The sequence below is a fragment of the Arvicanthis niloticus genome, chromosome 18, assembly GCF_011762505.2.
Source record: "Arvicanthis niloticus isolate mArvNil1 chromosome 18, mArvNil1.pat.X, whole genome shotgun sequence".
Lineage (NCBI taxonomy): Eukaryota > Metazoa > Chordata > Mammalia > Rodentia > Muridae > Arvicanthis > Arvicanthis niloticus.
This window is the reverse complement of record NC_047675.1, coordinates 33,482,113-33,505,741: the sequence shown is the minus strand read 5'-3', so window position 1 is coordinate 33,505,741 and position 23,629 is coordinate 33,482,113. Positions and strand designations below refer to the sequence as shown.

The 23,629-nt window shown below is 45.9% G+C and overlaps 1 protein-coding gene across 1 annotated transcript; it reads left to right on the top strand.

The window, feature by feature from the left end:
• Window positions 1-10,601: 10,601 nt before the first annotated feature.
• On the top strand, window positions 10,602-22,806 carry Nob1 (NIN1 (RPN12) binding protein 1 homolog). Its single transcript, XM_034523016.2, has 9 exons — window positions 10,602-10,732; window positions 10,828-10,960; window positions 13,753-13,883; window positions 16,924-16,995; window positions 17,237-17,365; window positions 17,453-17,632; window positions 18,613-18,710; window positions 19,600-19,744; window positions 22,274-22,806. Exons 1-9 carry the CDS (start codon window positions 10,643-10,645, stop codon window positions 22,541-22,543), a joined length of 1,248 nt encoding a protein of 415 aa, XP_034378907.2. The 5' UTR covers window positions 10,602-10,642; the 3' UTR covers window positions 22,544-22,806.
• Window positions 22,807-23,629: the final 823 nt, after the last annotated feature.

Here is a 23,629-nt window from a genome sequence, read left to right as displayed (position 1 = left end):
AGGCTGGCCGGGGCGCGCAGGTGCGGACCACCTAGACCCGGGAGGCGAGCATTTGGCCCGCTGAGGACCGGGATTGAAAGGACCATCGGGGCTATTCCCGAACAGGCGAATAAAATGAGGGCTCACCGGGCACCAGGGGCTTTATGTATTCCTTTGGAAGCAAGTAGAGTTGTTTTCCACCCCATGGTACAGGTGGGAGAAGACCGACCATTCAGTCAGTCAAGTCGGCAAATCTTGCAGGAGTCGCTGGATAAAAAACAGTACGCTCCCCCTTAAACTTGAATGTCAGGTAAACCGTGTAACTATAAGCATGTCCCCAAATTTGCAAAGAATGTATTGTCACCACAAATGTATGCTGGTCAAACTTAAGCGTCTTGGGTAATGTTGGCAGCCTGTGCCAACTATGTGCAAGGCCTCGTTCTCAGTTCTAGAAGTATAAATGCCCTGGCCTTTGTAAGGCACCTGCTGTTGTTCCAAGAAGCAAAAATGGGAAGGGGGAAGGGAGTGGCGCACAAGACATGACACACGGCAACATGACACCCTTTCAGAACTTTTCCCGAGTCCATAAGTGGCCCCATGGGGAACTAATTCCCATTCCCTTCTCTGTTTGGAGTAAACTGAACCTTATGAATTATCAAACAGGGGAATCTGTGTAACCCTGGCTGATCTGGAACCCAACATTGTCCTTAGCCTCCTGATTCCTGGCCTCACCACAGCCTGGACAGCAGAAACTTTCTGGGTTTTGCAAGATTGACAGTTGCACATAACTCGTCAAGGGCGTTACAACTGACCTGTGTCCCCTATGTATGTGAGTGCACTGTCGCTGTCTTCAGACACACCCGAAGAGGGCATCGGACCCCATTACAGATGGTTGTGAGCCACCATGTGGATGCTGGGAATTGAACTCAGGACCTCTGGAAGAGCAGTCAGTGCTCTAACTGCTGAGCCATCTCTCCAGCTCCGGAACAGGATCTTGTTTAAAGTGCTCCAACTGCCCTTGAACTTTTAATTCCATTACCTTAGACTCTGAGTAGTTAGATTACCAGCTTATACCATTGGGGTGGGGGGTAGGGGTGAGAGAGGAGACAGGTGGAGGCAAGGTTTTATGCAACCTAGACTGGCATTCACCTCCGAGGAGTTAATTGTTCAGATTACGGATATGGCAAGGTTTTAAGCGCAAAATTCATGTTCTGGGTTGATATAGTCCAGTTAGCAGAAACAGTCAGAAGCAGAACTACAGAGGCCAAAAGGCAAGGTTAGTACATTTAGAGACTTTCCCAGAACTATGGACTTGGGTGGGTTAGGTCTTGGTGTTTCATTTTGGCAGGTCGTGCTATCTGTGTGCTGAGTTTTATGGCCTGAACGGCACTTCTGTCGTGGAATCAGTTCTTAGTGAATGAGTCAAATTACGGACACACCCTGCTCTGTAGAGGTATAAATGGGCCAGGCAGTGGTGGCCACCTGTAGTCCTAGCACTCAGGAGGCAGAAGCAAGTGAATCTATGTGAGTTGAAGGCCAGCCTGGTCTACAGAGCAAGTTCTAGGACAGCCAGGGCTACATAGATAGAAAAACTCTGTTTCAAAAAAAAAAAAAAGGTGTAGTTGGTCCTGAGGACCATTAATTTTAATGGACTAACACACTGATAGATAACTGACCATATAGTTTAAGATGCAGGGCCCTGTCTTCACCCAGTCAGAATGAGCATTAAAGGTCCATCCAGTGCTGATAACAGAGTAGTTAGCCAGGGGACCAAGAAGACAGAAAGTGGTATTATTTATGTCTTCATCTATTTTTTTTTTAAGTTTTCCTCAACCGTGACAAGATTTTTTTTTCCTAATTACTCTTGATAAATTAGCATAAAAGTGACAGGTTTCCCCCAAAGCCACACATAGTTTCCTGTATCTCCTGAGAAGTATGTTCAAATCTCTCCAATTTTATAGGACCATTTCTGCAAGGGAATCCAACTGTTGTTTTAATTCGGAAATGGAAATTTTTTTAAATACCTTTAGGTCCTGATCAACCTGTCTACTTAGTTTGGAAAACACCAGAAAAGGCACATCTAGTCAAACCATTAGTACATGACCACCAGGTAGGCTCAGAGCCCCAGTAGTATTGCTGTTGTCCAGATGAGTTAACCCACAAGGCAGAACAGCAGGCATCAGAATAAGGGGAAGTGCCTAGATGAAAGGCTTTGGATATTAGACAATTCCTGTTCCTTGTAAGTTCTATAACGTTAATTTGAGCTTATCCCTAGTTACACTTTTATCAAACAATGGGCTGACATTCTGATTTCTGGCTGGGGATGATTAACTCTATCCCAGGGTCCCTTCCTGTGGCGTAGAGTCTGATTCCCCTGATTTTCCCTGTTTTCCAAAGGCCAGAATCTTTCTTAAGGGATTTTTCAGGATGCCTCAGTTTCACAACTCTAATCTTTGCAATAAAAATTCCCTGGTTCCTGGCAACCAGAGAGCCAGGCCTCAGCATGAGTGGAATTGTAAGTTCTGTATTCCTAAATCAAAAGATAAATCCCTGTATCTTTCCTCTCTCCAGTACAACCAGACTTTTAAAGTAAGCATCACTAAGTAAACAAGGTGGTATATAGCTTGCTGGTCTGTAGCCATGTTAGCTATCACCTCTCCTGTATCTGCCTTTTACAGTGCCTAGAACCAGGCTTGAAGGCAGTGGGGGTTGGACCACGACCATGTCTATATGCACGATGAAGTTTTCTATCTATGTGTGATTATTAATTGAAAAGGTTTTGGCTATGAAAGCCAGGCCATTGTCAGAGCCCCTTGCTAGGGAGGCCAAATCAGGGGACCAGTTCCTAGAGGGGTTTTACCTGCTATTTGAGCAATCTCAGTCTTGGGGGAAAATGCTTCTATCCACCTGAAAAGGTATCTATAAAAACTAGCAAGGACTTGTAGCTGGGCGGTGATGGCGCACACCTTTAATCCCAGCACTTGGGAAGCAGAGGCAGGAGGATTTCTGAGTTTGAGGCCAGCCTGGTCTACAGAGTGAGTTCCAGGACAGCCAGGCCAGGACTACACAGAGAAACCCTGTCTCGAAAAACCAAAAAAAAAAGGACTTGTACCCTCCCCTGGCAGGTCGATCTCAGTGAAGTCAATTTTCCCAGAGTTTGCCAGGGTGTTGGTCTCTCATTCAGAAAGACCCCTTTCTGAGTAAGGGATGTCTGTTTTGGATTAACTGAGCACAAGTCTGGCATCTGGCTGAGACACCTTGTGCCAGGCTGTCTGAGCCACTCAGAAAGTTTTGTGAAGCTGCTCCCGATGAGTAGCCCGTGAAGGTCAATTACCAGAGTCCTGCCAGTTGTGGCTGTGAGAACGATCTTTCCCTCTGGTGTCCTCCATCTGCCTGTAGGTTTGAGCTATCCATTTCTTCTGTATTATGGAGGCAAGAGGCCCCACTGGTCTTAGGACCATTTATCGGATGGCTAGGTCAACAGCTGGCAGTGGAGGACAGCAATTCATAAGGGAAGCCAAATAGTTTCTAGGAGGGCCAAGATTTCCAACATCTCTTTACCCCCAGCACTGAGACACCCTCCTTGCTACAGATCATACTGTGGACATGCCCAGCAGTAAAAGCATCATGACGGGGCCATGTATATAGTAGTGGACTTTCTTTTTCGCCACGTGAGAGCCTGGCTCAGATCAATCACTTCTGCTCTCCAGGCTGAGGTACCTAGCTTGAGCCCAAATTGTTTTGGTTAAAGAACAGCTATCTTGTACCTGCTTTCATCTTTCATCTCGTGACAGACACGGACAGTCACCGACATTGTCAGGCAAGAGGGTAGCAAAATTGATGGTCGTATGTTCTCAAACCGGACTTGAGTGTAGGCCAGGAGTAGGGCATTAGACAGCCAACACTCTGGTGTTCCTCAGAGGAAGGTGTCAACAACATGGGGTCTGGAAGTTATAAGATCCTGACCCAGAGTTAACTTGTTTGTAACTAGCAGTAGCTGCCACAGCTCTTAGAGAGGACATTCGGTGACTGCATACAGGGTCCAGTTGTTGGACAGGGTTGGCACAGAGTTTCTACAACCCCAAAGTCTGGGTAAAATCCCTCTTGTCTTTTGTTTCATGGACAAACAGATGAAAAGGTTTTGAGATCTCTGGAAGCGCTAGGGCTGGAGCCGAAGTCAGAGCTGCTTTTAAAGCCTCAGATGCTCTTGTTTAACCTCAATCCAGACTAGGAGCTTTGTGCTGTGTATAGCATCCTTGCTATTTCCACAAACTCTGGTATCCAGAGACAGCAATACTTAGATATAGCTGGGAACTCTCAAATCTGTCTCTAATGGGATTTGAAGGATGGCCACAATCCTACTCTGAAACAGACTCTCTGCCTCCCCTCAGCTGGTAGCTAAGATAGGTAGCCTCTGATGTACAAAATTTGGTTTTCTTAGCTGATATATATATATATCTGATTTATAGCCCAAGGTCTGTACAGTTCCTCAGTGGCCCTTTTATAACCCTTTTCCCCCCTGGGAAACATTTGACAGAAGGGCAGGAGGTCAGCATTTATTGTCTCCTCAGACAGGATTGGAGAATTTTTAAATCTTTGGAGCAACCAGGTGCATGTAAGTTGCCTACTGTAGCCTCCCTCTGGATCCGTCTGTTTAAAAGCAAAGATGAGTTGACTCACCTCACCAATGGGAGGCTGAAGAGTATATGGTTCACATCCAAGAAAGTGTACACCTTTTCCTCTGGAAGAATCAGACTCATGAGAATCAGAGGTTTCTTCATAAGTAGAAGAGGTGTATTCCAAGATGACTCTCAGGGCACCAAGATGCCTGTCTCTCCAAGCCAGGCAATGTAGACCTCAATTTCCCTTTTTGTTTCCAGGATCATTGGGTATTGCTTAATCTGGTCAGGGGTAGCTAAACTGGTTGGTTGAACAATTAATTACAGAAACTTGGTGTTGAGCCAGTGCTGGGGGGTTAGTTTCTGTCCTTACCCCTATGAATCTTTCTTTTCAGTATGAAAGATAGTCCCACTGTATCTTTTGATTGGAGGCAGAAACTCTCAGCTAGGAGATATTCTTCTGACAAAGGGTGACACACCCAAGTTTTGCTGGCTATCTGTAACTCTGTCTCATCATCAGAGAAGGTGAGGGTGGCTTTCAGTTTGTGCAAAAGGTCCTGTCCCAATCCCTGCTCTGTTAAACACATGATGCCCATGTGATGGCTGTTTGTGGTTGTCAACTTGACTATATCTGGAAGGAACTACAATCCAGAAATGGAAGGGCACATCTGTGATCTGGATCTTGAGGCAGAATGACACTCGCTTTTAATCCAGACTTGAGGCCAAAAGACACACCTTCAACCTGGGCCACATCTTTGGCCAGAAGCCTATATAAGGACATGGAAGACGGAAGCGTCCGCTCTTTGCCTTGTTAGCGCCTCCATTCCTTCGCTGGCATTGGAGCCTCCTTCTTCAGAACCCCAGCTTATCCAGAGGACCAGCTGAGACACCAGCTTCATAGGACAGATGTTTGAACTTTCCCTTCACAGATAGTCATTGTTATACTAGTTGGGTTGGGTTGCAGCTTGTATATGAGAGAGAGAGAGAGAGAGAGAGAGAGAGAGAGAGAGAGAGAGAGCGCTTGAGAGATTCATTCCATAAGTTCTACGGCTCTAAAAAATCCTAATACATTCCAGCAACTGAAACCTACATATACTTTAAAATTTTTCTAACTTGCCGGGCGGTGGTGGTGCACGCCTTTAATCCCAGCACTTGGGAGGCAGAGGCAGGAGGATTTCTGAGTTTGAGGCCAGCCTGGTCTACAGAGTGAGTTCCAGGACAGCCAGGGCTATACAGAGAAACCCTGTCTCGAAAAACAAAAACAACAACAACAAAAATTCTAACTTTATAATTTCTTTAATAACAATAGCTGACTGGATGACAAAGGAAACCTTTTTAGCATCTATCTTTAATCCTTCTAAAAAGGACCTAGCAAAAAAAAAAAAAAAAAAAAAAAAAAAAAAAAAAAAAAAAAAAAAAAAAACCTTTTTAAAAAGTCTCCTTGGTCAGCATTACACAGAAGGGAAAGTCCAATGCTCAGGCTGCAATGTCTGGCAGCAATCCTGTCTCCTGCCCCGCCCAAGGGCAGTTTTTCTACTTTTTTCAGAGACTGGTGGGTTCCCAGTTCTATAAATCTTAAAATCTTAAAAGGAGACATAAATCATGAAAGAGAAAGGAGCAGAACTTTCTCTTTTCCTTCATGACCCTCCCAGGGGAACTTTTTCCCTTCCCAGGGCTACTTAGAGCAGCCATGGAATGGAGGCATGTTCACCTGGGGGACTATTTCCCCTTCCTCTTAGATGTGGGTGGAGGGAACTAGGGGGATGGCTTGGATGGGAGGCCTAGGGCCCTCCCACTTCTACATAAGGACCAACCCTGCCGTACCTGTGAGCAGAAGTCAAGCAACAAAACAAGAAGTTTGGTTTGATCTTGTTTGGTTTTTTGTTAGATGGTTTTTTTGTTTTTATTTTGTTTTGTTTCATTTTGGGTTTTTTGGTCTCTCTGGGTGACCTGGCAGAGCCTAGAGGATTTGGGTCCCCAACAGGAGGGGCACAGGTCTAAAGCCAGAGGGTTCTCTCCAGAAAAAGCCATTGATTAATACAGGGAAACAAACACACGTGATATCTATGTGATTAAAAACACATAGAAACACAAACACAGTAAAGACAACCATGAGTGGTCACCACACATTCATACACCTGAACAAACTGGGAATCCAGTGACATCTCACATGGTTCCTGGACACTAGATCAATGACCATGCCCAACCTCTCCTCTGTGTCCAAACATAAGGTGTCTTAACCAGACTTACCTCTGGAGGTGACAGACCATGTGGCTTTCTAATTTTTTTCCTTTTGGGGTTGGGGTGTAAGACACCTATGAAGTGTTATGCAGTGATTGGTCAAAGGGATACCTGGGGACCTGGAATTCAGGTTGTGTACCCCCTAGGAGATCCTTGACTAACATACCCTTATCCACTCCTAGAGGTTCTGAGACCTACACTGTCTTAAGGTCAGGTCTCCGGGAACCTTGGTGGGATCTTCAAAACTGTGGGGAATCTTGGACATGGGTTTAAGCAACTAGAAAGTTTTTACTAGCCACCCTGTAACTACACTGGATGTTCAAGATCCCTGTATAGCACCGAGTCTTTCTCAGGGTGAGGTTTCAAGCACAAAAACCATGTTCTGGGTTGACATAATTCAGTTAACAAGAATAATTAACCAGAAGCAGAACTACAGAAGCCAAAAGAAAAGGCAAGGTCAGTACATTTAGAGACTTTCCCAGAACTATGGACTTTGGTGGATTAGGTCTCTGTTTTCATTTTGGCAAGTGGTAGTGTCTATGTGCTGAGTTTTATGGTATGAGTGGTACTTCTGTCATGGATACAGTTGTACTAAGGTCTGCATCCCAGTTACACCTTTGGGAGCCAGAAAAGAGTATCAGATCCCCAGGAACTGGAGTTACAAACTCTCATGAGCTGCCATGTGGGTGCTGGGAATTGAGCTCTCAAATCCTTTGAAATAGCAGCCAGTGCTCTTAATGGCTAAGCCATCTCTCCAGTCCAGCTTTGATTATTATTATTAAAGATATGATCTCACTCTAGCCTCAGCTAGTCTGGAACTCATTGCATATCTGGCCTAAAATTTGAAGCTGTTCTCCAGCCTCTGCCTCCCTAGTATTGGGATTGAGATTGAAATTGCAGCACCATGTCTCAATTTTTTGTTGGTTTTTTGTTTTGTTTTGTTTTTGTATTTTTTGTACTGGGGGGTTGCTTTGTTTTGTTTTATTTTGGGTCCAGGCTGTCCAGGAACTCACTGTGTAAACCAGGCTGGCCTTGAATTCACAGATCCTTAAACTCTATGTAATAGGTGATTTTGGACTCCCAAGTCCACCAGAAATGTCACTTCTCAGGTCCTGCCTACACCTACCAAGTCAGAAACAGACCCAGTGAGCTCATTTGCACAAGCTTTCCAGGGTGTTCTGATGCACACTTGAGTTTCAGAATCACTGACCCAAATCAGATTCTTTTTTTTTTTTTTTTTTTTTTGGTTTTTCGAGACAGAGTTTCTCTGTGTAGCCCTGGCTGTCCTGGAACTCACTCTGTAGACCAGGCTGGCCTTGAACTCAGAAATCCGCCTGCCTCTGCCTCCCAAGTGCTGGGATTAAAGGAGTGCGCCACCACCGCCCGGCCCAAATCATTTATCTTTTGTGTCATTTATCTGAGACAGAATCACCTGTAGCCCAAGCTCGCCTTGAACTAAATAAATAACTAAGAATGACCCTGAACTCTCAGTCTCCCTACCTGTCAGTAATCCTGCCTTAAAACCAAAATGACAGGGCTGCCTGCAGGAGCCACCAGGGTTGGCTTTAGTTTGTATTCTAGGGTTTAACCCCAGAATTCCTTTCAACCCTTGTAAGTCTATTTTACTAGACTCTGGTTCCTGTATTTTCACTCACTGTTTAGGTCAATGTGGAAAATTCATTGCAGATAGAGAAATCTGGGAAAGAGATCAAAACTTTATTAGAAGAATGAGACCGGAGGTGGAAGGGTGCAGACAAACATTTCCGACTGATGTTGTCATAGTGTAGTGCAATGAACATTGGCTGTTGTTGGGGGTAGGGAAGAGGATGGCTCAAAGGTTCCTACCTTGAATGCTTTTGTTGGTAATGCCTTAAAAATAAAATAAGATAAAATAGGAAGGGGTAGCACATGCCTGTAATATTAGCATTGAAGTAGATCTCTGAGTTTAAGACCATCAGAGCTATATACAAAGATTTTAAGATAATAATTATTGGAGCTCTAGCAAGTGTAGGTGCTAGGAAATTTCAGATAGAACTTCCTAGAAAGTGTGGGCTTGAGACAAGGATTGGACATAAATGCTTTGAAAGAGCCCTTTAGGACTGAACAGATAGCTTACCTGTTAAAAGCAAACAGGAAAGAAATAGGTTCCCACTACTTAGATTAGGTAGATCACAAGTGTCTGTTACTCCAGCTCAAGGAGATTGGCACACACACACACACACACACACACACACACACACACAAATTTAAAACTCACACATATACATAAATAGAGTTTGTATACTGTGGTCATTAATACCTGGTAGATAGGTGATATTGCTGAAGAAAAGAACTTGAATTGATTAAGTTGCAAACAGGTAGAAGGTACTATGTTTGCAAGGCCAAAATAAGAGAATCAGATGGAGAAGGAGAAACCAGGAAGAAGGCAGGGAGATCAGGGTGTCAAAGAATCACCAAAACCAGGTAAATCCTGAAAGAAGCTACAATAGGCAATGTCAGATCCTGCAGAGAAATGGAGCTAGCTGAGAGAGGATTCCAAAACACTGAAAAAATTCTCTAAAAAATTGGATAGTCTTCAACTAGGATTTAACTTCAGAACAGGCAGCATTTGGGAAACTTGAGACTGGAGAGATTGAGGGGTAAGAAGACTGGTGATATAAAATGTTTGGGGATTAGGTTTGGTGGTCATGACTTTAATCCCAGAGCAAGAGAGGCAGAAGTAGGCAGATCTCTGAGTTCAAGGACAGCCAGGACTACAAAACAAGATTCTTTGGGAATGAGGAGGCAGCAAGATGCACCTTTACCTACCAAGCCTGAGAACCTGTATTCCATCCCTAGCATTCTCTTAGCAGAAGGAGAGAACTGACTCCTGTGGTTGTCTTCTGGCCCCCACATGAGCACCTGGAATGTCCCCCGCCCAATAATGAAAATAATAAAAAAAATTTAAGGTGTCTGGGGATGCAGAAAATATTTGAGTCAGATGAAGGCACTGCAGGATTTTGATACTGGACAGATGAGTAAAACAGAACAGTTTAAATGAAAGCAGATGCTAAAGACTCAGGTCAGCATTGCCAGTGTGTAGTATATCTCCTAGTCTTAGAATTGAAAGGAAAATTGGAAGTCATTAATAGACATTAATACCCCTTCTGCTCAGTTTTCTAGAAAAATCATGTGGCTTGCTTAGGGAGATGGGGCAAGGGTATTAAGTAACAACAACAGCCGTTGTCCAAAAATGTTCACATAAAGTAGGGCTGCATGTCTGTATAACACAACAGATTTTTAAAAGTGGCTTCAAGCCGGGCGGTGGTGGCGCACGCCTTTAATCCCAGCACTTGGGAGGCAGAGGCAGGCGGATTTCTGAGTTCGAGGCCAGCCTGGTCTACAGAGTGAGTTCCAGGACAGACAGGGCTACACAGAGAAACCCTGTCTCGGAAAAAAAAAAAAAAAAAAAAAAAAAAGTGGCTTCAAGTCAGTTCGGAGGTTATCTGGCAAAGTCAGCTTGGCTTCCTTGCTTGTAAAATCGAACATACCCTACTGATTTGTTGTGTGATAGGTTCTCTTTCTAGCTACTGACTTTCAACCATGTGCCATATCTACAGGTTTTTCTTTTAAAAGCAAAGAAAACTCTATGAATTCCGAGGCAGATTACTTAAAGAGTCTCTCAAATTTAATCATGCACATGCGCGCAGTCCTGAAGGGATGATTGGTGGCCGCTAGAGGGCGCCGCGAAATTGCAGCAGCCGTTCCTCTAATCCGGGGAGGATTGCGCTGCAAAACTAGGAAACAGCGCAGGCGACATACGCATGCGCGGTCTGTCCTTGGCAGCCAACATGGCGCCGGTGGAGCACGTTGTGGCTGACGCTGGAGCTTTCTTGAGGGACGCGCCCCTACAGGTACTGCAGATTCCGCCGCGGGGCCTGGGCTCGAGGCTCTCCAGGGGTGCGTGTGGGGTCAGGCGAATGGGCTAACTGGGCCGTTCTGTCCACAGGACATCGGAAAAAACATCTACACCATCCGGGAGGTGGTGAGGGAGATTCGCGACAAGGCCACGCGCAGGCGACTGGCAGTGCTGCCCTACCAGCTTCGGTTCAAGGAGCCCTTCCCGGAGTACGTGCGGCTGGGTGAGTGCCCGGGTCAGCGTTTGGTTTAGAGACAGTCAGTTCAGCCTGGCTTTAAAAGTACTAGCCGTGTGCGCCCGCGCACGCTATGTCACAGACATATTTTACAGATAAGTTTTATCCGTAAAATAAGAATGGTAATAGTATCTGCCTCACCTCCGGGAGTACTGTAGGCCATACTAATATTCCTCTTGGGAAAACGATGTCTGCAAAGCTGTGTAGACTCGTAAGACGCAGTGGAGAGCGCTTGCCAAGTATACAGAAGGCTCTGAGTGTGGCCCCCGGTCCTGCTAAAACACTGCAGAGGTCTAAAAATAAAGAACCTAGATCTGTGGTTTGTGTGTAGGGTGATTATAGCTTCCAACAGAGGCAGCCTCAGAAAAAGACATGCAGTCTAGCCGAGTGGTGTAGTCTCAGCCCTGGGGAGACAGAGGTTTCAGGGTCATGGGTCCCAGGCCAGCCTGAGCTAGTGAGACTCTGCATTGTAAAAATAAAAAAAAGGGGGTTGGGCCCAGTGTGATGTCACAGGTTTTTAGTCCAAGCCCTCTGGAGTCAGAGGTTCCAAGCAAGCCAGGGATGTGTAGTGAGACCTCATCTCAAAAATAACAGATTTTTAAAAGAAGAAAAAGGGATATGGTTAGGTTGTGTATGAATTCTGAGAGAAAACTATTGGCTTAGGGATCACCGTCCTCTTGGGGAACCCAGGTTCGTAGGGATTGGAAGTGTTACTGAGGTAAACTGTGGGCATGGCTGTTGCCTGCTTTGCTAGTTTGGGTTTCTGTAGCTTTCCCTACCGACTTGATAGTTACAGGATCTCTGTCAAATGGCTTCACACCTACTAATACCTCATAGGATATGGTTGAGAGGAATTGCATCAGCATGGTGCACACGGTCTCCATGCTAACAAAACACTCAAATCAAATGCATAAACAAAAACTTTTTTTTTTTTTTTTTTTTTTTTTTTTTTTTTTTTATTTTTTGAGATGGGATTTCTGTGTGTAGCCCCATAGGCCAGGCTGTCTTCAAAATCAGACTACCTGTCTCTGCCTCACCAGTGCTGGGGCCAAAAGCATGCACCACCACTGGCCAGCAAGTAAGTGAATCTTAACGAAAATACTGAAAAAGTTTGCTGGGTGCCCAGGAAGCCTTGTTTGTTTGAGGCAGAGGTAGGGTCTCACCTCTTTACCTCCAGCTAGCTAGGACTCACCATATAGACCAGGCTAGCCTTGAACTCAGAATTACCTACATCTGCCTCCCACATACTAGTATTAAAAGGAATTTGTACCATTATGGGGCTGGAGAGATGACTGAGCAATTTGAGATCCCAGGCTGTTCTTCTGAAGAACACAGGTTCCATTCCCAGTACCCAGATGACAACTCTGCCATTGTTAACTCCAGCTCCAGGGGATCTGACACCCTTTTCAGAACTTAGCGCACTAGGCGCACATATGGTGCACAGACAGGCATGTGTACATATCAGGGCCGTTCTAAGCATAGAAATAAAGAGGTGCACCACCACACCCTGCTGTTAATAGCATTTTTATAGGAAATGCAGCAGTGTGTGTTTTTTTTTACTTGCCATTATTATAAGAAGACGCTGTTCTGATATGAGGAAATGTGTTTATTGTCAGTGTCTCAAACACTGTAGTAGCCATGGCCATTCACTGTGGATCAAGTGTAGTATTAAGTACTTAATTTTTTTTTTTTTTTTTTTTTTTTTTTTGATTTTTCGAGACAGGGTTTCTCTGTGTAGCCCTGGCTGTCCTGGAACTCACTCTGTAGACCAGGCTGGCCTCAAACTCAGAAATCCTCCTGCCTCTGCCTCCCAAGTGCTGGGATTAAATGCGTGTGCCACCACCGCCCGGCATTCTTAAAATCTTTAATAATACACAGCGTCTCTCTAGGCTATGGTTACAGGCCAACCACTTTTTGTTCCATCTTGAACAAATCAAAGCATCTGTTAACTGGCTGCTGTACTTAAAGAGGTAGAGCTGAGAAAGAAGCAGCTCACACTAGTAACCACACTTTAGTAAGGAACTTTTTCTCTCAGCCTTATCCTGTTCCTTCACCTAGTGGATGAGAATGTTACCTTAGAGCTGCCTGGTGAATGGCTTGGTGAACACAGACTTTTCAATCACAGAGAAAAAGGTCACAAAGTAGATGTTGCTATTTTTATGGGATACAGATTCTTATTTTGTTATTTGTTGGTGGTGTTTTGAAACAAGGTCTCAAGTAGCTTGGCTTGACCTTGAACTTTTATGAGGCTGAAGTCTCCATTTCCTGAGTACCAGGATTAACCGAGTGAGCCACCTCCCCCAGATGGAATAGTGGTTCTAAGTCCTTTAAGAAGAAAACATTTGAGCATGGCACAATTTAAATGAGGTTAGAGGGCAGCCTGAGAGAATTGGTTTTCTCCTTCCAGCGTGCAGATTCTAGGACCAAACTCAGGTGGCTGCATTTGCTGCCAGCACCTTTAGTCATCTCTGGCCCATACGGCTTTTGTTCTGGTTTATGTAAATAGGTGTTTTCCCTGCATGTATATTTGTGTGCCATGTGTCTGCCTTGTGCTCTCAGAGGCCAGAAGAGGGAGTTGGATCCTCTGAAATTGGAGTTACAGTTGTGAGGCACCATGAGGATGTGGAGAATTGAACCAAAGTCCTTTGGAGGAACAGCTAGTACTCTGAGCTGATAAGTCATCTCTCCAGCCCCCTGTGTGCTGTTTCCATACTGGGGTTATCCAAGGACTTGTCAGTTTTGCCCTTAACTAAAGTTGGAAATCTCTTGTTTGCTTGCAGTAACTGAGTTTTCCAAGAAAACTGGGGACTACCCCAGCCTCTCTGCCACAGATATCCAGGTGCTGGCTCTGACTTGCCAGCTGGAAGCAGAATTTGTCGGGGTGTCTCATCTAAAAAAAGAACCAGAGAAGGTAAATGGGGGGGGGGGGGGTGGTTGAGTTGTTTGTTTGGTTTGGTTTTGAAATTTGTGTATGCGTGTGTGTGACTGTGTGCTTTGGGGTGGTGGGGACGATGCCTGTGAGGCCAGAAGAGGAGTAGAATTACAGCCATCTGTCAACCACTTAACCTGCAGCACAGGGCTGGGAATGGAACCCTAGTCCTCAGGACTGTGCACTAACTGCTCTTAACCACTGAGCCACCTCCAGCCCCGGGTTTCTTTGTTTTCTAGCATTTTCTAGCATTCTCTTTACTGTAGGAACTGTCGTGTGTGTGAAAGAAGCAATGTTAGGATGGCCTTGGTGTTCCTGTCATACTTCACCTCTCTATGGTACCATCCACAGAGCCACAACCCAGTCTGTTTGAAACTAGTAGGTCACGGCTGTTTCCGTGATCTGTAGCTTCTCCTGTATCTCTTTATTACATGCTCTTAATTAAAATAAAGACAACGCCAGCATGCTAGGGCCTGTGTACCCTAATGACCTGTGACTGAGCCCATGTGAATGGGTAGATGCAGTGGCTAGACTTGGCAGTCCTAGCACTCCTGTCACAAGAGAGACAGCAGAATTGGCAGGAAGCTCGGTTTTGTAGTACAGCAGCAGAGCAACAAGAGAGACCCTGCCTGAAACAAAAACAAGGCACAAGGAGAAGAGATCCCAGAGACATTGTCCTCTGACCTCACATGTGCGATATGGCGGCCACACTCGATGTCTTTCTCATATACACGATCAGCGAGCCTGTCATTTATTTATAAGACATGAGGCCTCACTGTTGTCCAGTTTGGACCTAAACCCTTTTGTATTAAGCTCTCATTCTGTGGCCTGGCTTGTCCTGGAACTCAGAGCCCTGCCTGCTTCCCAGAGCACTGGGATGAAAGGCACTGCCACCAGGCCCCGCTGCTCTTTCTTACACTTTGTATTTTTTTGGTTTTTCGAGACAGGGTTTCTCTGTGTAGCCCTGGCTGTCCTGAAACTCACTCTGTAGACCAGGCTGGCCTCAAACTCAGAAATCCGCCTGCCTCTGCCTCCCAAGTGCTGGGATCAAAGGTGTGCACCACCACCGCCCGGCTTGTTTTTTGTTTTTTCAAGACAGGGTTTCTCTGTGTAGCCCTGGCTGTCCTGGAACTCACTCTGTAGACCAGGCTAGCCTCGATTAAAGGGATTAAAGGCATGCGCCACCACTGCCCTGCGTGCATGTGTGTTTAAATATACCACAGCTTGCTAGAAGGGTCAGAAGCCTATAGGAGTTGGTCTTCTCCCTCTACTGCGTGGGTCCTTTTACCCCCTCAGCCATCTTGCCATTGCTAAGTAAGTTAATCTTAAGACTAATGATAACCTTGGGCAAGGATGTTGCTTCCTTACTGAAGTGCATAAAGCCCTGAGTGCAGTCACTAGCAGTGTTATGTTGAGACTGGGAGCTTACGTGTCCTGTAATCCCAGTGCTCTGGAGACTCAGGAGGTGGATGGTCTACAGAATGAGAGTAAGGTGAGCCTGGGCTGAGTCAGACCCTGCCTTCAACACATAAGTACCTTCAGAGCCATCATCGTCCAAATAGAGGATTAATAGGGCCCCCTAATGTTACCAAATAGCCAATCAGTTGTCACACCTCTCCATTCTGTATTTATTAAGCTTATTTTGGTGAGACTCCAAATGAAGTGTGTGTGTGTGTGTGTGTGTGTGTGTGTGTGTGTGTGTGTGTGTGTGTGTTTGTATTCTCTTTCTCTCTTTTTTTTTTTTTCCCAAAGGTATTTTGAGACAGGATTTTTTTCTGTAGCCCTGGCTGTCCTGGAACTCACTCTGTGGGCCAGGCAGGCCCTTGAACTCAGATCTTCCTGCCTCTGCCTTCTGAGTGCTGGATTAAAAGAAAGGTATGCACCACCACCATCCAGCAAAGACGTTTGTATGTTATGTTTACTAAGCTCATCAAATGTAGTCACACTCTTTTTAAAAAACAAAAACAGTTTTTGTAACCCAGGTTATCCTGGAACTTGCTCTCTAACCAAGCATAATCTTGAATACTTTCAGGTTTTTTAGTTTTTTGGGGTTTTAAGGTCCTTTTAAAAAAGAAAATTGAAAAGTGTCACTTTACCATGGGAATGTTTTGCCTGCATGTATGTGTGTTCACCTTATCTATACCCAGTGTCCAGGGAGCTCAGAAGGTTCTTGGATCCCCTGGGACTGGAGGTTAGACTAGCTGTAAGCAACCATGTGGGTGCTGGGAAATAAACCTGGGCCCTCTGCAAGAGCAACAAGCACTCTTAACTGCCCAGCTGTCTCCAACATGACCTTGAGTTCTTCCTCCTCCTGCCTCTCCCTCCCTAGCTAGGATTATAACTATAACTATATATAGTTATGGTAGATTCATATGCTAACCCTATTCAGAACTGCTCTCACTCGCTTCTCAGTCAGGGGTAGAATCCTCCAATTTAAAAGCCTAAAAACCGACTTGTTTTTCTTTTTTATTTATTTCATTTTATTTTACTTTTGTATCAGAGCCTTAGGATGGGCTGAGGTAGTAGTAGCTCAGTTGGTAGGATGTTGCCGAGCATGCATGGGGCCTCTAGATTTCATCCCCCAGTACCTCATAAATAGGCATGGTGGTGTGCTCTGGTAATCCCTTCCAGAGGTAAGGGTAGAGAGGACAGAGGTCAGAGTCGTCCACGGTGAGCCCAGTGAGACTGTCTCCAAAAGCTCAGAGCACTGCTTGCTGTGCCCAGCTCTGAGGCATTTAGCCTACAGCTCTCACTGTGGGGCATTGTAGGGTTCACAGGGACACACCTCCCAGCTTGGTGGACATTATGATATGTCCAGAATGGACACAAACAGCCTAAAAGCACTCAGTAATGGAGTCAGGGTCTCCGAATGTTGTTGCTTTGTCTGTGTTCTTGTGACTTCTAGTTATTTATATTCAACGCCTAGGGAGAAAGCTTGGGCTTTTGTTTTAGCCTTCATGTCGTATTTTTAAACAATGTTTTTCTCAAGACAGGCTTTTTTGGGTTTTTTTTTATTGTTTAGGTTAAAGTGAGCTCTTCAATTCAGCACCCTGAAACTCCGCTGCACATTTCTGGTTTCCATCTGCCCGCCAAGGTAACTCCTTTTAGAGCCCTGATCCTCCATGGACTCTCGATAACGTGGCTCAGGTCTTGGCAGCGAAGCAGACTGACAAGGAACACAGTTTGTCTGCTCTGGCCCGGCCCGAGAATGGAACACTTTCACATTTAAACTGAAAACAGTTTTCATGTTTCAATTATTCTGCTTTGTTATATATGTAAAGCATAAGTTTCATCTGCCTACACTGAAAAAAAAAAAATGTTTCATTTAATCTCAGTCTAAACCCTTACAAGAAACAGTAGATGGGGGTCAACCAGCTGATGGGTCTGAGAACCTGGAATTCAGCTCCTTCATGTTCTGGAGGAACCCTCTGCCTAACATTGACCACGAACTGCAGGAGCTGCTGGTAAGGCCCTGGCTTGCAATCTCCTAGTGACATTAGAGCCTCTGACAAGAGTCCTGTGGGCCAGGAATTTGCCTATTGATGTTTCAGATTGATGGAAGGGAGGAAGAGAAGGAGGAGGAGGAAGAGGAGGAATTTGAAGACAGTGATGATGATGGGGGTGGATGGATAACCCCCAGCAACATCAAGCAGATCCAACAAGAGTTGGAGCAGTGTGACATCCCAAAGGACGTGCAAGTTGGCTGTGTGACCACAGACTTCGCCATGCAGGTGGGTAGTGTAGGCGCACATTAGTGACAGTATGCGTAGGGTTTTTTGTTTTGTTTTGTTTTTATGAATATTCTAATTAATTAGTTACTTCTGGTTTTTCGAGACAGTATTTTCCTGTGTAGCCCTGGCTGTCCTAGAACTCAATCTGTAGACCAGGCTGGCCTTGAACTCACAGAGATTTGTCTGCCTGCCTCCCGAGTGCTGGGACTAAAGGCATGTGCCATCATGGCCTGGCTAAAATGTTTAACTTTTTAAAAATTGCATTTGTTTGTTTGTTTAATGTGTAAATGTTCATATGCCTCAGTGAGTGTGTGTGTGTGTGTCAGGGGACAACTTACAGGAGTCACCTCTCTCTGTTCACCATGTGGATACCAGGGATCAAACTCATAAGGTTTGGTGGGATCAGGCTTAGCCTTGAACTCACAGAGATCCACTTGCCTCTGCCTCCCGGGTGCTGGGATTAAAGGCGTGCAGCACCTGGCTGTATTTTGTGACTCTTCACATGAGCAATTGGAGCCTTTCTGTAATGTGTGGAATCTGGAGAAGGTAAACAGCACAGCCCACAGTGGAAATCTTTTCTCCACTGGGTGTGACCGACGGCACACACCTTTAATCCCAGAATTTGGGAGGCAGAGCCAGGCAGATCTCTTGAGTTCTACGGAAACTCTCTGACAGCCTGATCTATGGAGTGAGTCCAGGACATCCAGGGATACACAGAGAAACCCTGTCTCAAGAAACAAAAAGCAAATAAAAAGGAAAGAGAAAAGGGTCTCTACTGAGAGGCATTGCCAGTGAGGCCAGGCTCTGTTCTTGGAGTTGCCCAGTAACCCAGGTCCCTGTCTTCCCAGCCAAGCATCCCTCGTGTTCTTAACAAAAGCCAGGGGTTATAAGCCAGACCAGAGCATTGGGTCCTCATAACTGTGAGCATAACTAATAGTAAAGAGGTTGATTTCAGTTATTCTCTAACTTCTTGGTTGTAGAATGTTCTACTTCAGATGGGGCTGCACGTGCTGGCGGTGAACGGCATGCTGGTCAGAGAGGCCCGGAGCTACATCCTGCGCTGTCATGGCTGTTTCAAGTGCGTGGCTGCAAATATTGCTGTCCCTGTCCCCACTGGTGACTCCCCAGAAGAGAACTCCATTCCATGTGGGCTTTCCTTCCACCTCTGTGTTCCCTTGTGGCCTACTGGCTATCTCCACCACACTGAAATTCCTGGGACAGAGGTTTCCGATGACCTGTCCCTCACACACATCTGAGAGGTCTAGAGTTCAGGATGTGTGTTCTGGAGCAGAGGTCACTTCTCTGATGGCACACACTGGGCTATGTGGATGGAGAGAGGTCTGAGATTTGCTCCCAGGAGACACAGGAGGATGAAGTGTAGGGTAGAGATGAAACACAGTATCTGAGGTGATGGGTACCTGGGATTCATGGTGTTTCTCATGGCTACTTCATGTGTGGCGTTCTCCATCCACTACACACAAAGTACATGAGCTCACATCTACATGCCTCTGCGGGTAGTAAATAGTTACCGTCTCAGTTCTTTAAAACCGTCTTTAAATTGAAGGATCTGTTGTAAGAACCTGGGAGCATAAGTCAGGAGTGTCGTAGGGTATTTGGCACATAGGAAATGCCCACCCCCTGCCCTTTTCCTGAGTGTCAGTGGTGTGCACTGTTTTGTGCGCTCACACCCTGCCCTTTTCCTGAATGTCAGTGGTGTTCAGTGTTTATGTGCCCACTCCCCGCTCTTTTTCTGACCACACTTTGACACGGTTGCTCTTTTCTGTCTGAGGTAGGAAGGGCACTTCCCTTGGCTGCATCTTCCCTTAGCACAAGGCTTTGTGTTTTGGAAGATGAACATAACAAGATTTAGCTTTTTCTGCATTTATTTATTATCATTTTCTTCTGAGGCTAGAGGTAGGGTGTCCTGCCTGTGGAGCAAGTGTGCATCCTTTCTTTGTGTCCCCTAGGACAACATCGGACATGAACCGAGTGTTCTGTGGGCACTGTGGGAACAAGACCCTGAAGAAAGTGTCTGTGACTGTCAGCGACGACGGCACCTTGCACATGCATTTCTCCCGAAACCCCAAAGTTCTGAACCCACGGGGCCTCCGGGTAGGTAGCATGCATTTTGAACCTGAACCCCTAACTTGAGAATCAAATGACCAAGAGAAAACTGGTCAGAGGAATGATACACACCTGGAATCCCAGCAATTGGGTGGAGGCAGGAAGAGCCAGTCTCAGAAAAAGACTAGAGAACAAGAGAGCCATCACTCCATTGTTGGGGCCAGAGCGTGTGTACTAGGTACCCAGATAGGAGAGTGCGGGACAAGCCGTCTGTGTGTGAGGCAGTTTGGAGGAGGAGTGACAAGGAGAGATTCAGTGAAGAGGAGGGAGAAGGTGGATGCCCAGCACAGGAGTGTCCTGGGTTTGTGTGAATGGTCAAGAAAGAACAGCCAGGTATATGGTGATTTAAGCCTGCAGTTCTGGCATTCCAGGGGCTCAGACAGACAGAATATCTATAAGGTGCGTGGCCCACATGGCTACAGAGTAAAGCTCTGTCTCTAGAAGATGGGAGGGTCCTGGGGCTAGCTCTGCAGTTAGGAGCCAGGACCAGGATGGATTGTTGGTGTGGCAGCCATTCCCACTCAGCTGTGGGTCTCAGCCTCTCTTAAGTCTCCTGTAAGCTGGAGTCATCTCCTAGTCTCAAACTTTCGTGACCAGGCTGGCCTCAGACTCCTGAGTGCCAGGATTGCAGGTGTACACAACACACCAGCTTCAGTGTTTTGGTGTGGACAACTTGGCAATGTTGGGTCCTCTGTGTGGTGGAGGGAGGGTACATCATCAGATGACACTTGTCTCTTGGTTGAGGTGGATCCTGCCTGTAAAGTTATAATTACTCGGAATAAAATTGTTTGGGTCAGGTACGACATTGCTAATGTCACATAATTGTACTGGTTCTTGTTTGGTAGATTTTACTTTTATGTGTTTTGAATTTCTCTGGGTAGACCTGGCTGTCCTAGAACTCAGGGATCTGCCTGCCTCTGCAGGGAGTAAAGGCTGAAAAATTGTTTTCTAATATCGTCAGGCCTTCTCTGTTCTGTGTTCTATTTTCAACTGAGAACTTTGTATTTGCTATTTATTTTTGTGATGCTGGGGATGGAGCCCCGGCTCCACACTTGCTGACAGCACTCTGCTGCTGAGGTGCAGCCCGCCCGGCAGCAGGTGGCTTCCGCTCTCCTTCCTTCTCTTTTTATAATGTTTGTTGGGTTTGGTCTGTTTTGTTTCTTGAGGCAGTATGTCATTGAATAGCTCTGGCTATCCTGGAACTTACTGTGCAGACCACATTGACCGTGCACTCAGAGAGATCCACCTGTCTCTGCCTCCCAAGTGCAGGAATTAAAGGCCTACCCACCATCATACCTCACCTCCACCTTATTTTCTTGAGACAGAGTTGCAGCACTGGCCCTGGAGCTCACCATCTCAGCTGGACCACGTGGCCAGTGAATCCCAGAAATCTTGTCTTCTTGCCTTTCCCCCAGCACTAGGGTTTGGGCAAGTGCCACCACTCCTGGCTTGTATATGGGATCTGAAATTTCTATAGCAAACACTGCACCCACTGAGGCATCTACCCACACTCACCCCTTTTTTAGGGTCCTTGAAAGTTGCCCAGGCTCACCTTGAATTCATAATCCTCCTGCCCCAGCCTCCCTAAGTAGCTGGGACTCCAGGCCTGTGCCCCTGGCTGCCTTATTCTGTTTATATGTTTATATCTGAACTGTGTCCTAGTCACTCTTCTACCGCTGTGAAGAGACGACACCAGGACCAAGGCCTCTGTAGACCAGGACTCAAAAAGCCCTCCTCCCCTGCCTTCCAAGTCACCACCGCAGTCCAGCTTTTTGTGGGTTTCCATTTTATGCTACAGGTTGTGCTTTGTCGTTTTGTGCTTGGCCAATGAGAGCTTTGCAAACATACCCTTCTTTGCAGCTCTTGGCTTACTCTCCTGACACAGCAGGATGCTTCCAGACCTTGCACTCTTGTTCCCATCCTAAATTAAGCCCTTTCTCTTAGGGTGGGTGTATTTGACAGTGTGCATTTGACAGTGAGGTGTGCGTGTGACGATGGCGTGAGGGTGTGGGTAAGGTATACAGTGTGGTTTGGTTTGATGTGAAACAGTTTGTGTCCTCCTGCCTCTACTTCCTAAGTGCTGAGAGTATTAGTTCAATCCCAGCCCCTCTCTCTCTGGAGTTTAAACACTTATTTTAGGTAAGATAGTTTTTGCTGGCCTTGAACTTGCCATATAACCAAGGATGAGTTTGAACTCATAATCCTCTTACTCTGTCATCCAAGTACCAGGATCTTGAAAGTGTACCACCATACCCAGCCAGGCATGCTTTAGAGTCGGTGTGGCCATTGCAGAGCACCTCTGTGGAAATGGTATCGGCTTCTTGAAGTTCTGTCCATTGTCTGTAGCTGAGTGTTTGTAGTTAAGACACTGACTTCAGTTTTTCATCTGTCAACTGAGGGAAGCATGGTGTGGGAGATACTTGTCTGTTGGCACACAGTGGGCAGGACAGTTGTGTGTGGCTGCATGAGGACCTGGGTGAGCTGGGGCCTCTTTTCTAACAGTCTTCCCTCTTACAGTACTCACTACCAGCTCCAAAAGGGGGCAAGTACGCCATTAACCCCCATCTGACTGAGGATCAGCGCTTCCCCCAGCTGCGACTCTCCCACAAGGCCAGACAGAAGACCGACGTGTTTGCCCCTGACTACATAGCTGGGGTTTCTCCATTCGCAGAGAATGACATCTCCAGCCGCTCAGCCATCCTGCAAGTTCGGGACAGCATGTTGGGAGCTGGGAGGAGACGTTTAAATCCCAATGCTTCCAGAAAGAAGTTTGTAAAGAAAAGGTGACATTGCAAGCGCTACAGGCAAAGCAGACTGCAGGTAGCTGCTGAGGAGGTTGTAGTATCATCCCCAATGTCTACTCTACAAACCATCTAGACAGAAGCAGTAGGCCTGGCTCTCCCAACTGCCTGAGACTATGCTATGTGGCGTTGCAGCCCCATGTGACTGCCCTGCCTGTGAACTTCACCATGGGAAGGGAACAGAAAGAAGGGCGCCTTGGAGTGAGTGTTGAGCCTTGAAGTTCAAAGAAGTAACCAAATGGTAATCTTTTAAATAAACTTGGATGGCCAGCTCCTGTGTTTTACGTTCTCATATCGTTCGTGGACATGGACGCTAAGAACCAACTATATAGTTGATTTTTTTTTTTTTTTTGCCAGAAATTATAAGTATTCTATAATAAAACTTTAAATTTGTAACCTTTGTTTGTTTGGAAAAAATTGAGTCATCCGGGAAAATCAGTACAATGAATGCACACTGCAGCCTTTCATTTGGGTCCACATTTGACTAACGTTTGGTGTCCTTACATCCTACTAACTGTAAAGTATGTGTCCCCTGGAGAAAGGATGGCCACTTATATAACTGCAGTACATTAATTAAATTCAGGAAAAGTCTTATTAAATACATCCTCAGCACTGGAGAGCAGCCTGGGCAGTTGATTAACATCAGCTGCTTGTCTTTACCTGGTACTCCATCATGCAAAGTCACTGACTGTGTTACAGTAGCTCAGGGCACAGAGATGTTCTCTCCCACGATTATGAGACTCACCAGATTGTCACTAGATAGGCTGAGATTTCTGATTAGTCTGTATGTGCTTCTAAACAGTGATTGTACTTGTTGGGACTGTGAGATGAATGCCAAGCTGGCTGTCCTGGAACTCTCTCTAAACCACACTGGACCCTGAACTCTGAGATCCTGTCTCTGCCTCCTGAGTACTGGGACCAAAGGTGTGCACCACCACACCTGGCTTTAAAATGTTTCCTTAAAAATATTTTTTAAGGCTGGAGAGATGACTCAGTGGTTAAGACCACTGACTGCTCCGCCAGAGGTCCTGAGTTCAATTCCCAGCAACCACATGGTGGCTCACAGCCATCT